We start from the raw sequence: 24,287 nt of genomic DNA on the forward strand, positions 1-24,287 counted from the left end.
AGATGATGTTGTCTAGGATTGAAGTCAGACATGTTTCTTGATATACAACCAAGGAAACGCTTTTTAAAGCTCATTTGCACTGCATTTAATGTAAAGTGTTATGGAATTCTTTTTAAATATAATTGCAGTAGTATATTTCTAGACTTTCCTATTATATAGAGAATTTATAGCTTTGCTCATTCTAATATCATTATGAGACCATTTTGCCAGTTTGGCACATTAAGTATATTAATAAAACAAAGTAAAAATTACATTTTCCTTCATTTCTTTAATTTGTAAGGTTAGCAGCATTTCTCCTCTTTTCATTTTTCCCCCATTTTGGAGGGGAGGAGGAATTCTGTAATCATACACAGTGCCCCAGTGAAATTAAAAAAAGATACCCATCTTCATTTTAATGTACTTTTAATATATTTAATTGACAACTACAAGATGGTGCTGAAAAAGCTTTAGCTGTTGTGATGGAGGTCTCTGGTCCCTTCATAAAAACTGAACCTGTATCTTGTGGGAGGGAAGCAGGGCAGAGATGGCGAGATCTGTTCAACATATTTAAATAATGGGGAAACCCTGTTGACTGTTGTGCTTTAAGGACACGGTTATTGCTGTGAGAACTCTCATGTCAAATATTGCCCAGTTTAGCTAGCATGAGAGAAAGGGCAGGAAAAGGAAGTGCTCATCAGACAAGTATCTTGTTCCCCATTTTTTTCTTTGTTTAAGAAATGTCACATGTAAAACAAAGCTCCCGCTAAAATGCACTTTGTCCTTTCTTGGGGTCTACCACATATATTTTTTCTGCACTTCCACTCCAACTCACCTGTGAACATTGGAAGCCTATAGAAAGTCACTTTCTCTCAGCCTTGGCTTTCCATCTGTAAAATGTGAATAGTATGAGTTGGTGACTTTAAGGGATGCGTTAAGGTAGGGGTGTGGAGCCTCTAAGTGCTGCTTGACTCCAACTCCCATCAGTCCCAGCCAGCACTGCCAATGGCCAGGGATGATCGGAGCTATAGTTCAGCAAACATTTATAAATTGCTATTTATTTTCTGCTGCCTGCCATTTAATCTGAGTGCTCAAATTTTTTAATCTGAGTGCTCTTGCAGATCTGTGCCCAACTTCATACTTGTAAGGATACCATTTAATAATCATTACTGAAGAGATCCTTGTGGGCTAAAAGCCGGTATGCTTTAAGTATAATTTTTCTGTCTCGTTTTTTAACCACCTTTAACAGCATTATCCCCTTTTCATTTCTATGTCCTAACCTCATGCTCTTCACTTATGTTTATCTGACATTTTAAAGAAATACTGTTATTTCACACATTATGCTGCAATAAACTAGGCTCTGCAAACACAAATATATACTTGACCAGAGGTCACAGCCAAACTCGGGTCTAAGAGTATATCTATTGAATACATTTAAATACCCATTTATCACTGTATATCTTTAGAAATACACTTTAAAATATTTTAAGTGTATATCCAAAACGTTATGGGTATTAATTCAGTTCCAGACTATATCAGTTGAAGCTATTTCCCACTGAAATCAATACGATCTAAATCATAACTAACTTATCCCATTGATCTAAGCCGGATATGTTCATCTAATTTAGTCTCAGTCTAGCCTTATACATAAAGAAGCTGCCAACAAGCAAACACATGGTATTAAAAACAAAGTTCCAGAAATCAGCTTTTAAAAATATCTTTGGCTTCCCTGTGAGAAGTAAAACTATAAAAAGAAAATTAAAAATGAAACATGAAAAACTCCAACAGAATTATCAGTTTAAAAATATATCAGTTTTTGATTGGCCAGCATATTTCTTTCACCCAGTTTCATTATAGATGAGTGCTATTCAGCATATTAATTAAAATAGAAAATCTCTAAAATTAAAGCTTCTGAACGTTCTGCACTATTATTAGAACAACTTCCTTCTCATCTTTTAAGTAAATTGCTTACAAGCCTCTTGCAATATTTGTTGGAAGTGCAAATTTCTGAAAAATCAATTTACTAATGGCTCCTAAAGAATACTGGGTACCTCTTTAATGAGTGCTGAATCTTTTAACAACATGAAACACATTTTTACTACTGATCCACTGCTAGCTTTGCTATAGCAGTATCTAAAAATGCTTAAAAGAAGGAATTGATTGAAACAGTCTAATAAACATTTAATCTCCAGTGCTTATTTGATTACATACATTTATATGTGGTGTTTTGTGGTGTTTATAGACTATAGCTTCTCCCAGAAAATGGGCTGAACTTTTAAATGTACAGACAAAAACCAATATGTCAGCTCTTACAACCCACCAGTCATAACTGACACCCCAAAGGAAACAGACAGGTAATACTGCTGATATATAACAGGGTTACACTGTTTCCTCAGTATAGTGGTCACTGGAACAGGCCAATGTGTGATAACATTTGATCAAGGGATTCTGGGTGAACAAGTGGCAAAATGTTTGCTTACAAAAGAAAAAGCTGGTTTTTGCTAAAGTGCTGCTTCAAGCCTTAAAAGGAGAAGTGAGATAACACCAACTATCCAAAATAGAGGACTGGCAACATCCTTGTCTGATGAGTGGGAAAACATGTGCTAGCAGCAGGGGACATGCTAACCAGAGACAGAGAAGTAAGGTTTCATGATGACCACAAGAACAGGGAACACACACACACACATAGGGATGATCTCAGGGGGAGGTTCAGGTGACACGTATATTTGTGCTGAACCAGTAAGATAGCTAGAAGTTCACCTCATTGTCTTGCCACAATGGGTTTGGCAAAGGCAACTGGAAAGGATATTTAATTAAGTGCAGAGCCTGGCTGGGAGTCCAGAGTCTGTGAGTTCAAATCCCCGCTTGTGTCTCCTGGGTGTCAAGGGCCAGCTAAAGATCACCCCCACAGTGAGTGGCTCAGGGGTTACGTGCCCTGCCACCTGTGCAGCCGTGGGCAAGCTGCATAGTCCCAAGGAGCCCAGTTGCCCCCCAGCTGGCAGTTGCAGACAAGGAATGGGCTGGCTTGTGCAGCTGCGGCAAGCTGAGCAGGCCCTAGCCAGGTGGGGAGGACAAGCCTCAGAGGGAGGCAATGGTAAACCCCCTCTGAATACCACTTACTATGAAAACCCTATTCATAGGGTAGCCATAAGTTGGGATCGACTTGAAGGCAGTCCATTTCATTTTTCAAAATAACTAGGGTCTTTGGAATCTGAGAGGTCCCACCTCTAGTGGTGCAAAATGTCTTCACACGGGGTTCTGTCATTTTAAGGTGCTCTGGACTGTGTGAGCATGTATAGTGATCTAGTGCTGGTAACCTTTATGCCTATTAATTCTGTATTAGGGACAATTATTTTTATGATGAATTATTTAATCTATTTCTGGTGTCCAATGGTTTTGTTCAAAAGCCTAGCCCACCCTCATGAACCTAGCCTGTGATAGCTGAAGGACTATCCATGGTCAGATTTTATAATTAAATTGAGATCACACATTTAGAGAAATTAGACTTAAAAATAATTCCTTCATGGGGACAGGAGAACATGCACTTTTCCTGGCTCTGAAGTCACCAGACATCCATTTGGGATATAATGATTCTATTAGAATATATGCACATAAAACCGAATGTCCATAGACAGAATGAGTAATTGAGTCACAGATTTTACCAGGATATCAGTTGCACTGTTCAGGACTACAGACATTGGATTTAAATACACAGACATCCTATCTCTATTTGAACATTAAGCCCACAAGTGGCTGTCTGGTGGCTTGGAAATGGGAGGGGGAGGCACAATCTCACCCGCATAACATGTCATCTCATTGGAGAGTACTCAGAGAACCAGTATAAGTTTTACAAACAGAAGATCATCAAAGTTGTGTGCTTCTGTAGACCCCATTAAGATGAATGAGATTTGAACAATATAATATGTATGTGCCACTTTTTTAAAGATTAGCGTCTCCAGCAAGAGATGCCTGTAGCAGATTGTGCTCTAAAAAGATTTACATCCAGATATTCCATCTCAATCAGATCATCAAATATATATCTATGAGCTCTCAAGTTATCCTAAACACCATTACAGTTCAAATGATGAGTTTATTTGTATAATGGCTAATATTTTTATCAGATCCTTCTGTGTCACATATTTACAGCTGACAGAAGAAAGCAGAACCAGCAGAGAGAAACGACTGAGCTAAAAATAAGGACATTTCCTGTTTAAATCCCAAAAGACGGCTATTCATAGATTGAGTAATAAAGAAAGAATGAGTCTACTAGGTCATTCTTCCAATGTCATATGACTTTATCACATTTCAGATTAATCTTGATTGTTTCCATGCCATATTTAAGTTATGTAGTGGAGAAGAACATTTGTGCTTTGAGGTTTTAGTAGTTAGTCTAGCCCTTTCTTTTCATTTTAATACATTAAAAAGTATCAACTTTTTGATAAATATCCATCTGATGGATCAATATTCCAATTGTTTATAAAACCAACATATATAAAGACTTACAGTATAAAGACTGTGGCTGCTTTGCTCCTCTTATCCTGCTGCTTCTGTGTCCTAAACAATGATTTTAGCTTAGCATTTTAGCTCATGGTTTTTCTGGAGCAAGACAAACCACAAGTCTGGGTTCAAACAACACACTAAACCAAACCATGGCTTAGCTCACAGCAGTAGGAGAGGAGGAACAGCAAAGCAGCCATTATCTCCTGCCAACAGCCTGCCCATTCCTGCTAAGCCATGGTTTGCTTAGCATTACATGCAAACTGGGTCAATATAAAAAAGCTACTCAACACACATTAATCAGATATGCTGCCAGCATATCTTCATGGTAGAACAGAGAGAAGTACAGTAGGGTCCCACTTTACAGCGCTTCACTTTACAGCATTCTGCTAATACAGCGGTTGTGAATTGTAGAAACGCCCCGCTTTACAGCGCTTGTTCCACTTTTATGGCGTTTTTTTGCCGCCGGGAGCCATTTTGGTCAATGTAAGTCAATGGGATCCACTTTACAGCGGTTTTCGCTTTACAGCGGGGGTCCGGAATGTAATCCGCTGTATGAGCGGGGCCCTACTGTACTATGAAACTGGTAAGTATTCAATATTCCTGCATTCCATCTGCTCTCTCCACCATTTCCTTCTTCATCCGGGGAAAATTAGAAAAACTTTCTGATTTAGGCACCCAGAGGGAGTTTTGTTGATTTTTGCCACATCGTTACTTCAAAGCAGCTTGTGGTAGAAGCTGAGTCACTAGCCACATTTCCCAGATCCAGAATGCTATGCAAGTGCCTCTTCACGAGTCAGATTTAGCACAAGTCTTCACAGAATCCAGTCATGCTGAAAACAACCGGGATTTGGATGACATTGGTCAATACTTTTTTCCACTTAATGTCCTTGTCTCTTGAATTATTAATCATTGTCATGGGATTTTGGCTATGTGGACAGCTAAACTACAGAAGCATTACATGGGGACAGTTCAGGTGTGATTATGGATAATAGATAAAAAAAGGACAATCAGGAAATACAGAGAAAGGCAGTTTCTTTCTGCTGAATCTTGTATGACTTTTTTGATTTGTGAAAACATGTTGTATGGCATGTCAATCCCTACAACTGAATGACAAATATATGCAATCACCTATTTACCTGGGAGTAGGTTCAACTGAATCAATGTTTTTTAATTCTGAACAAACAGGATTAGAATTCAGTATTCCACTAGGAGCCGTTTTGTTTGTTGTAATCACTATATAACTAAAACAACAATATAACAAAGTATTTATCATGATTTTTTTAAAAAAATAGTTCATATTCACTTGACAAAAAAGGAACATATCAGTTATTAAAAGGTTATGTTCCTTATTTATATCAGCAGTGAAACTTATCACTACTAAAAAGGGGAAATAATAATTTCAACTGAAACCACAGAATGATCACAAGCTTCTGAATAATCATACTATAATATAATCATTGTCCATTCTTCCCTTTATCTAGATATGCAGGATTCTTCCAAAGGTATTCTTACATCAAATAAAAAAACATGCATCAGCAAGAGCAACATCAAATAAAAAGGGCAAACAAGCCAACAACAACAAAAGCTGCACTTCAGTAGAAGGCTTTTTATTTATCATCAGTAGTATGCTAGGCAGGTCAACAGGCCAATAGGTCTCTGCATAGAAATGTTCTCATGAAAAGCTTATACTTTGGTTGGGTTCAATGAAGAAATCTTTCTTTTTTCCCCCACACTGCACCCCATGACCTTCACAAGAAAATGCTCCAATATGAGCCAGCTGCTTTGATAACAAGAATGTGAAGCCTCCAAGGACTATGGCAAAGCTTTCTGGGAGAGAAAGCTGTTGCCTTGTTCAGAACCCAATCAAAACCTGAATGTACTGAGCAAAAAATAAACCAAGGTCATCATTATCCCTTCTCATTGTGCTTTGGCTTGCCTTCAAATTGCTTAGCCCTTGTATCTGAAATAGTAGCACTGCCTTCGTTAAGTGAGGTTCCTCACAGTTTAGTCAAAGCACCTTTCAGAATTTAAAACAAAAATTACAAACATTTCAGATTCCAGATATCCTTAATTTCTTCCCACACCCTAAAAGAGAAAAGTTAAATGAGGTCTGGGGCTGTAGAGTCACACACAAGACACTGAGGTGCCTCCATGGTTTATTGGGCAGTTGCAAATATGTGCATTGTCTGAGTATAATATTTTTCTACATTGATTTTTGTAAAAGATTTGTAAGATTTTGTGGGAGTAGAGTCACTCATTAGAAACACATTGAGTAATATATATATATATATATATATATATATATATATAAAGTTCTCTTCTACTGTAGTACACAAATAAGTCTACAATAAAATAAGATATACCAATGAAATAATATATAAATGTATAAGATATGCCAGTGACATTCCCCTAAAGAATCCTGGGATCTGTAGTTTAACCTTCACAGAGCCTCAGTTCTCAGTACCTTTAACAAAATACAATTTCCCATTATTCTTTGGGGAAGCCATGTGCTTCAAATGTACAGTGTGGATGTGACCAAGATTTTAAAAAACCCAACCCAAACCTTAAAAACAAAGTTGAAAGACTCATAGACAAAAACATAGTGATGTTAAACACAGCCAAAGCAGACAGACACCAATGACAAAAGAGGGGAAAGCCTCTTGAAACTTAACACTGAAACAAGTTGCCTAAAACCATACTATGAATTCTAGAGCACCAAAACTCTCATGTACTCTCTGTCAGACATCCCAACAGCAAGTGACCCTTCTCCCCCAACAAGGCTTCCTAACTACCCTTCCAAGACAAGCAACATTTACTTTAAAAGAAAGCTACTTTCACTTGGGTGAAATCTGCACTAAAGCCAGTTTGAACATGATGGTCTCACTGGATAAATGGCAAAAACACTTACTTTCCCAATTAATAGCCACATCATGCTATTTCACCTCTTCCAATAAACTAGTACATGTCCTCTAGTACATGCAGCAGACTTTGAGACTCGAGCAGATTTTGGAGACAACTCAATTGCAGCCAAATATATTCTTTCTGGTCCTGAGCAAAGCTCAGTGTAAAGCAAAACTGGCTTTTCCCATGAGATGCCCGCATGGGTCAGTACCAGGAGATGGTGGGGCTTAACTTGGGAGCTTTCAGATCTGCGTACAGTTGCCTTGTGTGGTGAACCATAGAACCTGGATGGGAGCATCTGCCTTGGCAATTAAGCACCCCCAGGCCCTCCACTGGCTGTGTCCACCCACTCTATTGGAACTTCATGGACAGTTGGAAGTATAAAAGGACTTCCTATGGTGAATTAAGCCTTGCTTGAGCAACAAGATCTTCCTAAACTCTGGTACATTCCTGTGTGCACTTTGGTTTGCTATTTGGTCTAGACTTGTAACCCTCCCTCCCTCTCTTTATTTACCACACTTATATAGCTGGCCATATCTGGGCAGCTCACAAAGCAAACAAAACCCACTTTAAAATGCATTATAAAACAATAAAAGCTATTAACAAATTAATTAAAAGTGGAAATTAAAGCACAATTTAAGTAATGTTAAAAGCCTAGGAGAACTGAATGGTCTTACTCTGGTTCTGAAAATACCAGAAATGTGTTGCCAGATAAACTTTTCTGGGAAGATTATTTCTATACCAGGGTGCCACAACTGAAAAGGCTATGTCCCTACTGGTTAATGCCTCATTTCATTTGTCAGGGACACTTAAACCAAGGCCTGTAAAGTGCGTTAAAGTTCAGATAGGTACCTATGGGACTGCATGTCACACTGAATTATGGTTTAATGCACACTAAATTATGGTTGAATGTGGGTCATTCCAGCTTGTGTATGTCACACTAAATTATATTTAATTAAATGGGTGGGAAAGTTTTCATCCCAAGGGCCACACCTCCCTTCTGGGCAGCTATCTGGGGGCCATGTGCCAGTGGTGGGTGGGGCCAGAGATAAAAGTAGGTGGAGTAATTAATGTAAATTTCACATTTGGACAGTAGGCTAGTTTCTGCAAGCACTTACACATCCCTCTCTATCTTTCAGTCAAGCAAGAGTCATTTTCATAGTTCAAGGGAACATCATTCCACCAAGCAAAAACACTTAGGAAGGATATGAAGCAAGGCTGGTAAGGGGTGGGATCTGGGAAGAGTCCCAAGGGCCAGGCAAAAAGATCTGGAGGGACACATTTAAACCCCAGTCCTGAGGTTCCCCACCCCTGGTTTAGTGTGATATGCAAACCAACATCACATCTACTACACATAGGTTTTGCCTGTCACAGACACAAGATGGAAGAGCTGTTAGGACCTAATTCAACTCCTCTTTAATCATCCAAAGCCACATGGAAACATTTCACATAAAATAGTCCAGATTACATTGTACAATGTACATACATGCTGAGAGCATTAGTGAACAAGATTCACTGTGACAGAAGAATCTGTTGAATAAGAAATAAAAGACAAATGGACCATTAAGTGGGGGGAAGTCTTATTACAGACTTCAGAAGGAAGCCTGCTCAACTTGCGCCCCATCAAGCTGAGCTCAACCCACCAAACTTATATATTAGTCCTCTACAGGCTTAATAAACCTCCTTGATTTGCTGCCTGTCTATGTCTACAAAAACATGGGAGTTGTGACCACTTGGCGTGCTAAAATAAATGGCTGGTTGGGTGATCTTGGACTGGTAGTTTATGAATTGTGCAGATCTGCTTTTTTAAAAAAGAGAAAAGGTTTAAAAAAACCATTCTCAAGAGTGTTCAGGCAATGATTCTATACCTGAATATGAAGAATATGCTGAGGCCAAGTATGAAATCAAAATGGTCATCCTTCCATAAATTTTAAAATGGAACTATCAATCTTATCTAGATTATCTCTTCATGACTTTTTTTTTAAAGAAAACAAGGCTAAGTTGTAGCACAGAGAGGGGAAAAATAAAAACATCAGAGCAACAGTAGACCTCTTTGTTTTGTTCTTGGGAAAAAGATGTGATGACAGTTCAACTAGTTCACTACAAAATAATGAACAAGATCCCATTCCATGTTCGTCAGTCAAGGCAGCGAAACAGCATATGGCATTATAATTCAAAGCAGCTGATAGTCCTTTGTACTGTTGCCAGACTATTAAAAATAATAATGAAAAAAACTATTTTTATCAAGTAACTTTCCTCTCCTCCTTGCCCAGGAACCTTTAGTAAATAATGAATCTTAGAAATGTCCTTTGTGTTCTCATACAATAGCATTTTATTTCTAGGAATTTCAGCTTAAATGTAACTGTTTTAGCAAATCTAAAATGCAGACACCTGTTCTTGCTTTCTAGTATTCTACCTTTGCATCATGGGGTGAAGGGAGGAAATGTCCCTCTTAAAGGGCTTTCTTAGGGACCTCAGTTGAATTATGTCACCGGTTTAAATACAATGATAAAGCATTTCAGACACTTTGTACTTACATTCTTCCTGTTCCTCATACCACAGCATGTAAGCATAAAAGAAAGTCCAAGGCAAACACCAACAAAGAGTTTCCCAAAGTACTACAATCCAATCTCAATGTTCCAATGCCCTTTTTAAAAAGCCAACAAAACATCCAGAATTATGATGGCTGCTACTAAACAAGCCACAGCATTTCAAACAAAAATCCACTCATCTCCTTAATATTCCCTTGTTAATTTCAGCATACAGTCAGATCTTTTCAGATCTGGATCCCGTAAGGGGAAAAAACATGATTCTAACTTTCAGTAAGCTGACATAGTAACTGATGCCAGGGTTCTGTTGAGGCCCCAAGATGTTTCAAATTCCAGGACCTGCGCAGAAGCAATAAAACACCCTTCACTCAGAACAAGTTGGCTTCCCATAATAGGCCAGCTGATGAACTCTACATATAAGGCTCTGTTTTCAGGATGGCATGTATAACGGATTTAAGTGATGTGTAGCAGCTTTCCGGATAACATTCAAAACAACTGTACAGTACACACAGTACTGCTTCTCTTATAAATGGCTTAGTATGCTGGACAGATCAGATTGCGTTTAACTCTGAAGATGAGAAGGCTTTGCAGACTGAGAAAACTTTGCAATAATAATTATAGGTTCCAAATTATCAGCATCTAGTTGTGTTAATTTGAATTTTATTTTATGCATTTATTTTATGCTTTGCTATTTTATTTCCTGCTTTGGGGGGAATTTCAACCCCACCACAATCCCCTTATGGCCATATTTATATTTGGCAATCATAAGAATGCCAGAGCCAAAAGGGGCCTCAATAGTTATCAAATCTAACTTCACCACTCAGGAAACATTTTCAGAAAAGTAACAGTAACTCTCCCAAACTGAGAAATATAATATCAAGATAACAACCTGAAACAAACACCTACAAATCTAAAGGTGTATGACTTAAAAAAAAATTGCAGCAACTTCATGCGTACTGGACATGTCAAGTAATAGCTGTCACAATATGTTTCTGCTATGTCTCAATTTAACTCCTTTTACATAGATCATTCAGGACAGAATATTGGTAGTCCAGCATCATCATGTTCCTGGCCTCCTAGCACTGGTGTTGCTGAGGCTTAAAAGGAGGGATGGGGTGTGACAGGGAGGTTGGTATCGTGTGGACACACCAGTGTGAGTGCTGGATTGGCTCTGCTGGTGCGTCTGCTCAGCACTGACCTCCCCACTGCCTCACCTTTCTCCCTCTCCCTTCCAGTAAGCCACAGTGAAGTCAGTGCTGGGAGACCAGGTGCACACTGGAATATAGGAATCTGCCTTATACTGAGTCAGACCAAGAGTCCAACCACTGTAGCCCAGTATTGTCTACCCTGCTTTGGGGAAACTTACCCTCCAGATGTTGCTGGACTACAACTCTCATCATTCTTGATAAGGGATAGTCTGGGTGGGGCTGATGGGAATTGGAGTTCAATAACATCTGGAGGGCTGCAGATTCCCTAGAGCTGGTATACATTGAGTGGATTTCAGAGTTTCAGACAGGTGTCTTCTCTAGCCCTCTCTGGAGATACCTAGGATTGAACACTGGACCTTTGGCATGCAAACCATGTGATCTGCCACTGAGTTATACTACCCTTCTATAGTAAAGATAAAGTAAGTCATAATCTCAGCATGCATTGGAATATTTTTTTCGATATTTTGTAAGGTGTGGGGATGGGGGAAAAATTCAGTTCTGTTCATATTTTAATGTGAACCTACCTGATTTACACTTCCTGAAAGAATATGTAAATTGAAACCCAGCTATCTTTCAAAAGTCACAAACCTCTGAATTTTGCAACGCAGTCATCCAACCAAATAATGTATACAAAATGTATCTATTAGGGACACTTTGAATAAAAATGCATGCATTATGTTCATATTAGAAGAAATACACTCTAAAATGCTAACGGACTTTCAGGAGAATTTTTTTTTAAAACACACACAAACTGATGTGGCATGTGGCAAGCTGAACTTAAGGCTCAAAAAATGAGAAATCGTGAGAAACCAAAATTGGTAGAATCAGCCATCCCTAGTCAACTATGATTGACTTTTACTCACAAAAGTGGCCAATAAATATTTTGAATAAATAAATAAAAAGGTTGATATTGATCCATCACTCCCAAATCTGCCCATATAATCAATCTGTGTGAGTGTAGCCATGTAAGAAAGAAAGGGATGGCCTGTATTGCATGGCTCTCTGATCAGATTCAAGAAATCCAATTCTCCTTAAGAAGTCATCATATATAAAGATGCATTTGGGAGGGGAGTGTCACTGTATTTGCTAGAAAAGAAAATCAGGTTAGAAGAGCGATTTTCTTGTTCCCATTATAAGAAAAAAATAAAAAATGGTAGGATTGTACAATGATGAGCAATGGTAGTTTGAGTTTTCTCATTGATCAAATTGTATGATGAGGAGCTGACTAGAACAGCAGTTCTGAGTCATGGCTGTCTGTAGCTCCTTTAAGTACCCATGTCCACTATAGCTTCTGCTAAATTTATTTACCAACCAGCCCTTGTTAAGAGACAAATGCGTGAACCAAAGCATAATGATTAAATAAGAACATAAGAACCATAGGAAGAGCCTGCTGGATCAGGCCAATGGCCCATCTGGTCAAGTATCCTGTTCTCACAGTGGCCAACCTGATGCCTGTGGGAAACCCACAAGCAGGACCTGAGCACACAAGCACTCTTCCCTCCTGTGGTTTCCAGCAACTGGTATTCAAAAACATACTGCCTCTGACTGTGGGGGGAGAACATAGCCGTGGTGGCTAGTAGACTATGATAGCCTCATCCTCCATGAATCTGTCTAAATGGGTGATGAATGTAAATTACATCATATTCAAGACAATATAGCTCCTTTGGAATTCCCACATGTGGTACCTGTTAGATTTATTTAACTGTGGTAAAACAAAAAAGAAAAGAAAAAGGCAGGCATGATCTCAATTCATCTTCAGCAAACCCCAGAAACAGCCATTTGCTGGCTTGACACAGTTCCACTGCAGGTGCACTTCCTGCCAGCCGCCTGACTAAATAAATAAATTAAAAGTCAGGAAAGCTGCCAAGCCTCATTGCCCCCCTTTCTCCATGCTACACACATCACACATTTTCACCCCTTATAAATAATGTTTCTATGGAGCCTGACAGTAATAGGCAATAGTGAAGTCAATAGTGCTATCATGAATGACTGCAGAGGTCCAGTCGTCTTCTCTTCCATTATAACCCTTTGGCCTTGTCACTGCACAGGCATTGTATAACACATTTCCATGTCCTTGTTTTATACCAGTGCAGTCCTCCTGGACTTTGAGACTGCCAGTCTCCTTTGCTTCACCCCTGCTAGCACTAATGTTCATTTGCATGGGAATTAAAGATCCTTGCTGCTGTTACTTAATGAAATTAGCAGTGGACACACAGATACACACACACATACAGAAGCTAAGGTGAGAAACAAAGCCTTGTGCAATATATGCATTACTCCAAAGCTTATGTTCCCCAAAACACTCAGTTGATTCAGTGGCTTAGTGATAATGCTGATTATTATGCTAAGGAATTAAAATTTGTAAACTAGTAACATTTTAAAATGTTCACATTATTCCTCCCCTCTCCCCAGAAGTAGCTCAGTGGTAGATCTGATGCTTTGTGTGCAGAAGGTTCCAGGTTCAATTCCTAATTTCTCCAGGTAGAGCTGAGAAAGACATCTGTCTGAAATCTTGAAGAGCCACCACCATCAGTATAGACAATATTGAAGGCATAAGATGACCTTCTGTGTTTAATATACCTTACTCATAAGAGTGCAGTTGAACACACCAACAGGACAAAAATCAAAAGAATTCTGTTGATAATTTTTTAATAATGTTTATTTGGACAAAATCAAGGTATATATTTTGGCTTCCATGCCTATTCCAATATACCTTATATTGAGAAACTTGTTCAAAAGATTACAAAAGTTTCTATTAAGAATAAATATGCACTTTTGCAGACTACAGTAATGTTTAACTAAGTCATCTTCAGAGTTGGCTCAACAAAATCAATAGACTTAAGTTACTAAATTCTATTGATTTCAATAGGTCTACTCTGAATACGGCTAACATAGGGTATCACCCTATCTGGGTTCTTCTCCCTTTTTTGCATTACATTTCTGAAATTGCTAGTGATTTAACTAGTGAAGTACCAGAAAAACACTGATATGACTGATTTTGTCCAACCACTCTCCAACAAAGCTTAGTTAATGCATTATTTCTATATGCTTTGAACAAACAAGAAATGATCTCCCAAGGACATAAACAGGAACCTACTAGACTGTAATTTGCAGCAGGGCTCAACTTTCAGTGATCAGATTTTGTTTACAGGCTGTTTTTTTCTTATTTGTTATGATCAGTGTGTTGTGCTTTCTGTCACATTTTCCTCTGCTATCTGTATTTAATTAAAATTAATAAATAATTGCTTGGGTATGTTGGGTATGTAAACACAACATTAATAACATTCTGATTTTTATTTTAATACACTCCTTTATCCTTTAGATTAGAATCCCTATTATTTTCCATACTAGTAGTCAAATTAATTCCTGACAAACCCTCAGTGAATGGCTGCCTGTAAAGGATTAATTTGCAACCCACAGAGTCCAAAAGTCACGTATTGATGTTGAAAATAATGAAGCACAGTGTCGAGAGAAGAGAGAATGACAGTAGCAATTTGAGAGCAAAAAAGGTTGAGAAAACTAGGACCCTAAGTAAGGAATTGCTTATTACATACAACCTCACATGTGAGGTTTCACAAGATGACATTCCTTTATTAATTTCCAAACCCTCAAGAGACTCTTCAGATTCTTTAACCACACCAACTGTCTAAAGTTAAGTTTTCCCTCTTCTTTAAGCCTGAGTCAGACAGGAAAATGAGCTCCTTAGAATAAAAACGTCATCATTTCCCAAGGATGCAATGGATCATACAGGTAATTAGTGTAATGCTGTTCAAGATGTGTTATAGGCACATTTCCCATTCAGCTTTTACTTCCAATACCTCACATATATTTGCATTCATGTAAATCTGCCAGAGTGCCCTCCAATTCAAACTGTCCTTCTGTTTCTCCTCCATATCAACAATAAAGCAGGTAAATATTTTGCTACCTGTTCCAGAGAATTATTTGGGAACACATGGTGATGTTAGCACTGTGAGGGAAAGTTTCCTGTATTTTTTTTCCTGACTGTTCCCCACCAATTAATGAGAAAAGAAATTACAGTCAAAAATCATCTAAGGGGAAAAGATAAATTCCTATGGGCAGGATGCAGGATTTTTGTTGCACTTAGCTTATTTTCAAGGTGGCCAACAAGTGTTTGTGAATGCCCTTCATTAATTCTGCATATCACCTTTCTAGTGGTCTGCCCTCACCAACCTTCCTCAGAGCCAATGTTTCCTGAAAATGCCATGGCATCTTTAGGTGGACTTTCCTGTAAGCACAGGATGGTGAGGAGACTGTCTACCGTGCACCTGATTTTTTTAAGATAAAGGGAAGGACTTCCTTTACAAAATCAGCAAGTGTGCTGATGTCAGGCGAGCGTGCTGATCTTGGTAGCCAGCTTCATCACTTTTCTGTGCTTCAGTGAACGTTCAGGGAAAGATGTTGAGGGGTAACTTCTTCCATAGAACTTTTTCAGATGAGGAAGCATGGGTAGCCAGGGGAAGCTGCACAATGTGAGAAAAATGTTTAATGAAAAGAACACACATACCCCAATTATGGGCACCTTGCAACAAGAAAGTATGCTCAACCCTACACCTACCATAATACTGGAGAAATTCGAAAGAAATTCAAAAGCTTCCTGAGAATGAAGGGGGGGGGGAACAGAAGCCTTTTTTTTGCAGGGGGAATAATCTTTTGATAAATTGGAAGACAGTTTCAGCGCAGGAGTACTGAAGTAGTCTGTTGCATTGTTAAAGCAAAGCAAGTTTCATTCACAAGTCCTATAACACTGACCTGGGAAGTTCCACTGAACTGGATGAGATCTACTTTGCAATAGACATGCATAGGATTGCACTGTAAATTACAGGGTGCACTTGTTGAAGCTGGAGGAAGCGTAGCTGGTGGAAGCAGCTGCCACATGCAACGTCTGTTCAGGAGCTGCTGGAAGGGGAAGATGCTGGCTGCTCCAGCACGGTTCAGCGGAAGGAAACAAAATGCAAGTTTCCTACTGCCATTCCTTTTCCCAGCATGTCAGCTGCTGGGATGGAGGGCCAAAGTACTAAGCCAAACAGGCTCAGGATGCAGCATAAGTTTCTCTCCCCAAGGTTTTGCCCTGACCCCCCCACACACACACTGAATGCCCCCTTTTTGGGTCCTTAGGCTGCTTCATGTGCTCAGCTTGGCTGAACTGGCTGCGCCCAGATGGTGGTGGAGTTTTCCAGCTCTGCTGCAACTACTTTGGGGAGGGGGGCTTCTGCTGGTGGAGCCCAGAGGCACTGACACCTTTCCTCCTCTGCCACAGCTATACTGCATCCTGAAGCCCCTCAGCCTGGCGTAACTACCAGGAGGATTGCATCCTAAATCAATAAAGCATCACTTCAGACTATTCAAGCATGCCCTCAGGATTCAGTGGGATTTACTTCTGAGTAAACTTCATTGTCATCTGGATGTTGAAGTAATTTTTTTTTCCTGTAAAGGTGGGGGAATAACAGAGCTGCACAGACATAAATTAATTCTAAGTGGGCAATGTAGGCAGTAGTCTTTACTGCTGTGAATTATTATTAGGACTTTTGAGCAATGCAGATGGTGAGGAGCTCAAATGACTTAAAAATTATCAGACAACACAGGATAAGTGTAATGTACTCTAATGGAATATTATATTATTGCATTTTTAAAAAACCTGCCCTAATACAACTTATTTGATCCAAGAAACCATTTTGGAGAATTCGCCACTGGAGATTGTGTAATGACTTATGATATTGAATTCTTGACTGAGAAGGTTCGTCTCGACAATGTTAATAGGATAAAAAAAAATCCCACACTCAGAGGATTGATTATACAACATGTTTTCCTACATTTTAAGCTGAATTATGAATTAACTGAATTATAATCAGTCTTATCAAAAAGAGTTACTCAATACTGCATTTATCTTGCAGTTGGACTTTGTATCCAAACACGTCAAAAGTTAAAGAGTTTGATGTTTAATAGAAATGTCGGGGTAATCTTGCAGGTTTGATTTCAGACAAGTATCTTTGATTCTTCTTATGTCTGATTCTGCATGAATTAACTGATGTCAGAAAAAATAAAACAAATCACTAGTTATGCAAACTTTTGTGCATGCTTCTCAGAAAAAAAATGCAGTTCATGCTTGCAGAAGCTTGGAAATTCATGTCATAAAACTGTCAAAACTTCCCCACACATACACACCGCTGCTGCTAGTGTTTAATTTGCCTTAAACTGTCTTTAATGTTGTATTTTAAATTATTGTAACCCACCCTGGGACTTTAGGGTGAAGGACGGGAAATAAATTGAAATAATGAGAATTATAATGATGAGCATGATAATAAGAAGTTCCTTTAGTACAATGAAGGGACTTCTCTAGAAAGTTTTTTTTAGAAACAGGATTTGAAAAGTCAAAACCAGGACACATGTTTGTTGGGTTTGGGGAATACATGCATTCATAAGCTGTTTGGAAAAACACTTGATATCTGGGACATTTCATGGAGTTTCTGAAGTCACCCAACACCATGGTGTAGAAGAGCAGGAAATTATATGGAAATGGAGATAAATTCTGCACATGCACATCTTGTAACAGGTAGGCTTGGCCTTTTATGATTTTAGCATTATCCTCAGACACTTTTTGGCCTTTCATCCAGACACTTTTTTGGCATTTAAAATTATGTCACCACCAAGAGAAAACCTCATAGTCCTGTTTGTTAAATTCAGATAGAGAAGTGGCCAGTGACAAGGTCCAAGGCTCTATTATGAATCACTCTGTCTCACTTGCATCTTGAGAGCACTTACAGCTAAGTAAATGGTCCTTAGCTCACAATTCACTTCTTACATGTAGTAGCCTCAGAGTCTGCTCTTACCAGTCTGGACTGCTCTTTCTAAAACCCTTTTTTCCCCTTTCATGCAAGAGCCTCTCAGAGCAATTCCAATTTTCAAATGTACTCTCTCAACTAGCTTCTTCAGTTAAAAAAAAACACAGTGCCACTATAGTGCCTGTAAACCTTTGAAACCATACATACACTACATCTATATGACGACATTCAGTAAAAATGGAAACTCTCTTGGAATAAATATGATATGCATGCTATTTTTGGCTGTGCTTTTGGAAAGCTACTTACACTACATTTCAGGGGAGGGGAAGACTCTATAGCTTGATGCTGATCTTAAATAAAAGGAATAAAATATTTCTTCTTGAATTCTTGAACATCAGGAAAGGGGTCTTCTCATCAATCTGCACATTAGATCACCTCTTTTTCTGAAGAAAGAACATTTTTAGTGGCATTTGATTGGGAAAATTGATATGTGATTCTTTGAGCACTAATGTTGGGAATGTGGGGACTCATTTCCTTGTTTATATAATGAGCTGGACTTATCATCATCTTATCTTCAACAAATAGGCAGTGTTTCCATAGAACAAAGGCATACTTCAGTGTCATCACAGCAGAAAGAAATTTGGGATTAAGGGTAAAAGAATAGGTTTTCTTGATTGGAACCCCCCCCCCCAAAAAAAACCTTTCATTATAGAATCACAGAAGCTAAAAAAAAGGCTTGTGCATTTTTATTTATTTATTTATTTATTATTTGATTTATATCCCACCCTTCCTCCCAGCAGGAGCACAGGATGGCAAACAAAAGCACTAAAAACACATCAAAACATCATAAAAACAGACCTTAAAATACACCAAAACAACTTTAAAAACATTTTTTAAAAAACTTTAAAAAACATCTTTTTTAAAGGGTTAAAAAAGCAGACTGGGATAGGTCTCAACTTAAGAGTCTTGTTGAAAGACGAAAGTCTTCAAAAGGTGTCGAAAAGATAACAGAGATGGTGCCTGCCTAATATTCAAAGGGAGGGAATTCCACAGGGTAGGTGCCGCCACACTAAAGGTCCATTTCCTATGTTGTGCAGAACGGACCTCCTGATAAGATGGCATCTGCAGGAGGCCCTCACCTGCAGAGTGCAGTGATCGACTGGGTATATAAGGGGTAAGATGGTCTTTCAGGTATCCTGGTCCTGAGCTGTATAGGGCTTTGTACACCAAAACTAGAACCTTGAACTTGGCCCAGTAGCAAATGGGCAGCCAGTGCAAGTCTTTCAGCACTGGGGTGACATGTTGGCGATACCCTGCCCCAGTGAGCAGTCTCGCCTCCACACTTTGCACCAGCTGCAGCTTCCAGACCAACCTCAAGGGCAGCCCCACATAGAGCACATTACAGTAATCCAGCCTGGAGGTTACCAGTGCATGGACAACAGTGGTCAGGCTATCCCGGTCCAGAAATGGCTGCAGCTGTCTTACCAGCCGAAGCTGATAAAAGGTGCTCATACCCACGGAGGTCAACTGGGCCTCTAGTGACAAAGATGGGTCCAGGAGCACCCCCAGACTACAGACCTGCTCTTTCAAAAGGAGTACAACCCCATCCAAAGCAGGCAACTGACCAATTATCTGAACTCGGGAACCATCAACCCACAGTGCCTCTGTCTTGCTAGCATTCAGGCTCAGTTTATTGGCCCTCATCCAGCCCACCACAGAGTCCAGGCAGCGGTCAAGGGCTTGCAGGGCCTCTCCCAATTCAGATGTTATGGAGAAATAGAGCTGGGTATCATCATCAGCATACTGCTGACACCTCGCACCAAAACTCCTGATGACTGCTCCCAAGGGCTTCATATAGATGTTAAACAGCATGGGGGACTAGATGGTACTCTGCGGCAACCCACAGCACAACTGCCAGGGGGCCAAAAGACAGTCACCCAATGCTATTCTCAGAGAGCGACCCTGGAGATAGGATCGGCTCTGTAAAACAATGCCTCCAATACCCATCTCACCAAGTCCGCCCAGAAGGATACCATGGTCAATGATATCAAGAGCCGCTGAGAGATCAAGTAAGAATAACAGGGTTGCACTCCCCCTGTCCTTCTCCCGATAAAGGTCATCCATCAGGGAGACCAAGGCCAATTCAGTCCCATAACCAGGCCTGAAGCCACACTGGGATGGGTCAAGATAATCTGTTTTAATGTTTAATAAGTGGCAGAACAGAAATTTAGGTCACCTCCAGACTGTCACTATTTTGTAGGAAGGCTCTGTCACACAAAAAAACAATTTTTAAAATGGATGGCCTTAAATCCATTTCCACACATATTGAAACCACATTAAAGGTGTCCCACAGATGGAACTCTACCCCACTAAAGCTTTCCAAAATCAACTCTCAGCTGTTGTCATGGCCCCGTCAGAGGACTCATCAGACGAGGATGACTCGGGAGTAACAGCAGCAGACCCAGAAGCAGCAGACCCAGAAGGAGAAACAGAGGAAACTCCTGAGAACCCAGCTCCTTCTCCCCCTCAACTGCAGAGCTCCCCAGACACAGCTGAAGCCCTTCAGCCAGACGCAGGCAGTGAACAGGAGACTCCCCCCTCACCTGCAGAACGTAGACAACAGAAGGTCAGGGAGAAGAGGGGCAGGCCTGTCCACTTAAGGCCAAAACGCTGAGGGCTCACACCTGCTGACAAACCTGCTCCTTAAAAGTCAAACCTTGGCTTCAGCTTGTTGCTGACTACAATGTCAGGCGTGACCACTGTGTGTCTTCCTATCCCCTGAACCTTGACTTGGACTGATCTCTCGGCAAACTAGACCCGGACCTTCACTGACGTTTCTTCTGGATTTCTGGCGTGGCACATAAGCTTCAAACAGCCTCTGCCCTTATCTTGCTTCCTTCTTGCTAGCCTGGCAGATTTATAGCCAAGCTGCCGGCTGAGGACTTACGGCCTGGCAATTACCAAGGAATCTTCAGCCCTGTCTGCACCCCCACCGACACTGCTGTCTCAGTGAAGAGCTGACAGCTGTCTCCTAACTGCTGGAGTGGCTATACTACAAAAGGGACCTAACATATGTTAGGTACAAATCTTTTGGTCTCTAGTATTCGGAACACATAGATCTAGCATCACTGAATATCTTTTCAGAAAACAATACAGATTTTTAAAAAGCCAAATTCTGATCTATTACTTATTAGCCAGACTGACAATTGCAAAATTCTGGAGGAGCACATCAGGGTCTTCAAAAGATTATTGGTATACATTAGTGGTATTGCATTAGTGGAGAAATTAACTAACAAAATATGATTGGCTGGGGTGATTTGATTTTATCATGTATGTTAATAAAATGAGCAATGACATAGCACCAGCATCTTAGTATGCTAACCTCTGGAATTCTTTATATAATTCAGTAATAGGCCAAAAAATACCCTTGCAGTTTAAGAACGTACTTATAGCTAACAGGTATTTCTATTAAACTTGAAGAAGCCGGGAAATTGGGCAGCTATAGTGATGAGTAAATCCCTCTGACCTCAATAAGTATGCAAATGATCAAACCTGCCCTCCTCCTTCCTCCCCCCTGCTCCCATCCCACTCCTCCTCTTAGCCCTCCCTCCTCCTCCTCCTCATCCCCCCAAAGGTCAGTTTCACCTATCCTAAGCATGATTGCAGGGGAGTTAATCCCATTGAACTCAATAAGCATGCAAATGATCAATCCATTCACGGCAAGCCTGCAGAGGATCCCATTTTTTACCTTCCGGATTAAAAAGCAGAGAAATTAACTAATAGGCAAAAAAACCCCACAAAGCTTTGCAGTTTAAGAACGTACCTATAGCCAACAGATATTTCTATCAAACTTTAAAAGCAGGGAAATTGGGCAACTATAGTGAATGCACCGGGGGAGCAGGAGACCTGACCTCCTCTCTGAGATACTGGACTGCCCTACAAATTAGTAAAAATACAAACACAATTTGGGTTGCTTTCACAGTCCAACCCACATCCTATGTAGCTTGGAAGAATTCAGTAACATGTGCCTCTGAGTATATGGTGAGTGTTGGCAACACCTATAATCAGCCCAAATAACAGAAGCAAGACATGTACTGTGCTGATCTTGTTTTAGCAGGGAGGAAGCAACATTATTAAGACAGTTGATATTGTTCAGATAGTTACTTTAAATATGTTTGATTTATTTTGCAGTTTTAGTGTTCTATAGTAAATCATTTTCTTTTTCTTCTGTTTCTGTGAATATGTGAAGTACAGCAACACTTTGCAAAATTTACACTAAAAAAACTCCAGAAACAATTGTGGAATAATGGCACTGACTATTCTGCAGAATAGTCTCCAGCGGACATCAGGAGTGTCTCAGTTTGCACAAGAAAAAACAGTGGAAGGTGAAATATATTCTAGCAAAATTCTAGGTGTGCTCTATGTCTTTAATTGGCCGTGCCCACCTTTCCTTAAGTGGAGTGGTTTAAGCATAGCAGGCTGAACATGTTCATCTTGGGCAGACCAAGTTTGTTTTTTCCAACAGCTAGAGTCATTGTTTAAGAAGCAACATATTGTAATCAATCTGATTTTACATCAAACGGCAGTCTCAGATTCAAATGTTAATGCACTCAAAATAGAAATAGAATATAACCTCCAGTTTGAAACAAAAAGGCTGTCTTCACCATCATATGACATTGACCAATGAAAAGGCTTTGAAATTAATAAGAATAGATTTGACACAGATTTCTAGGATGTATAATGAAAGAAATATAATTTTCTAGGTTAGATTCTCTGTAGAAACAGTAGTAACACAGGAAAGAAGAAAGTAAGCACCAACAAACGTACAAAAATGTAATTCTCTGTTCTTTGGTGATGGCAAGTGTTGCCACCACTCACCATATGCTCAGAGGGACATTACCAAATTCTTCAAAGCTACACAGGAAGTGGATTGGACTGCAAAAGATCATCCCAATTTGTGTTTGTATTTTTACAAATCTGTAGGGCAGTACAATGGACTGCAAAAAAGACAAATAATTGGATGTTAGAACAAATTAAATCAGAACCATTATTAGAAGCTAAAATGATGAAACTGAGGTTATCATACTTTGGACACATAATGAGGAGACATGATTCACTAGAAAAGACAATAATGCTGGGGAAAAGAGTAGGGAGTAGAAAAAGAGGAAGACCAAACAAGAGATGGATTGATTCCATAAAGGAAGCCACTGACCTGAACTTACAAGATCTGAACAGGGTGGTTCACGACAGATGCTGTTGGAGGTTGCTGATTCATAGGGTCGCCGTAAGTCGTAGTCGACTTGAAGGCACATAACAAGAAACAATATCTCAGAGAGGAGGTCAGGTCTCCTGCTCCCCTGGTGCATTCAGTATTGTTGCCCAATTTCCCTGCTTTTTAAAGTTTTACAAAAATATCTGTTGGCTATCAATACATTCTGAAACCATAAGTTTGTTTTGCCTATTAGTGAATATTCATATGCTTGTTACAGGCCATCCTTCTCAATATAGAAGATTAAAAAGTATGGTATTATAATTTTCACCTTTTTTGCTTCCTTATTTTTTACATTTTATGATTCCCAATGGTGACTGTTGATTAATAAATATTGATTATCTGTTTAAATTTATTGACTACATTTAATTTACATTCCTAAGAATTTGAGTTGGGGTTGGTGACAACTTTAGAAGCTCAATCAGGATTCAATTAACTCAGATGTTTGGAAAACTCTAAACTAGACCAAGTATGGGGAACCTGTGCCCTGAAGATGCTGTTAAACTCCATCAGCTCTAACCAGCACGGTCAGTTGTATGGATGATGCGAGCTGCACTCCAACAAGTTTGTTTTTATGATGCTTTAGAATGTTTTTAATGTTTTTGTTTGCCGCCCTGAGCTCCTCCTGGAAGGTAGGGCATGATGTAAATTTAATAAACAACAACAAGAACTTCTGATGCCCACAGAAGTTATATTGAGTTAGACCAAAGTCTAACTCAGTACAATGCAGCTTCATATAACTCAGCCAAGGAAAAAGTGTGTGTGTGTGTGTATATATTCTGGGATACTTAAAGAAAACTACCTTTTAATTACATTGACTTCATTTGAACTCTCCCAGGATCAGAATGATTACACAGCTTTAGGAAGAGAGGCAAAAGATTGTCATGTTAAATCTGTGAAGACCTGCTTATTATGATGGCAAATCATGAAGACAAAATTCTGTTAGTTCAAGTCTAATGAGACATTACTGCACGTGCTATGATGAATGCTAAATTATTTCTGTGCAGGTTTATGGCACATCATACTGATGGCAAAATGAGGTTAATACAAGCCTGCAGAGTTGACATTATAAATGTCAAGATGA

General features: G+C 39.5%; 1 protein-coding gene across 12 annotated transcripts in view; it reads right to left on the reverse strand.

Annotated features, from left to right (window-relative positions):
• DMD (dystrophin) overlaps positions 1–24,287 on the reverse strand; it is a 2,032,119-nt gene that overhangs the window by 1,777,037 nt on the left and 230,795 nt on the right. The window contains exon 1 of one of the 12 annotated variants that reach the window (XM_061627381.1): positions 9,915–10,229. The exons of the other annotated variants lie outside the window; for them this stretch is intronic. Within the exon in view, the coding sequence (XP_061483365.1) occupies positions 9,915–9,942 (28 nt within the window). The 5' untranslated portion in view covers positions 9,943–10,229. Of the gene's footprint in view, positions 1–9,914; positions 10,230–24,287 lie in introns of those variants that run through there. 12 annotated transcript variants of the gene reach the window in all.

This window comes from Rhineura floridana, chromosome 5, assembly GCF_030035675.1.
Source record: "Rhineura floridana isolate rRhiFlo1 chromosome 5, rRhiFlo1.hap2, whole genome shotgun sequence".
Classification (NCBI taxonomy): domain Eukaryota; kingdom Metazoa; phylum Chordata; class Lepidosauria; order Squamata; family Rhineuridae; genus Rhineura; species Rhineura floridana.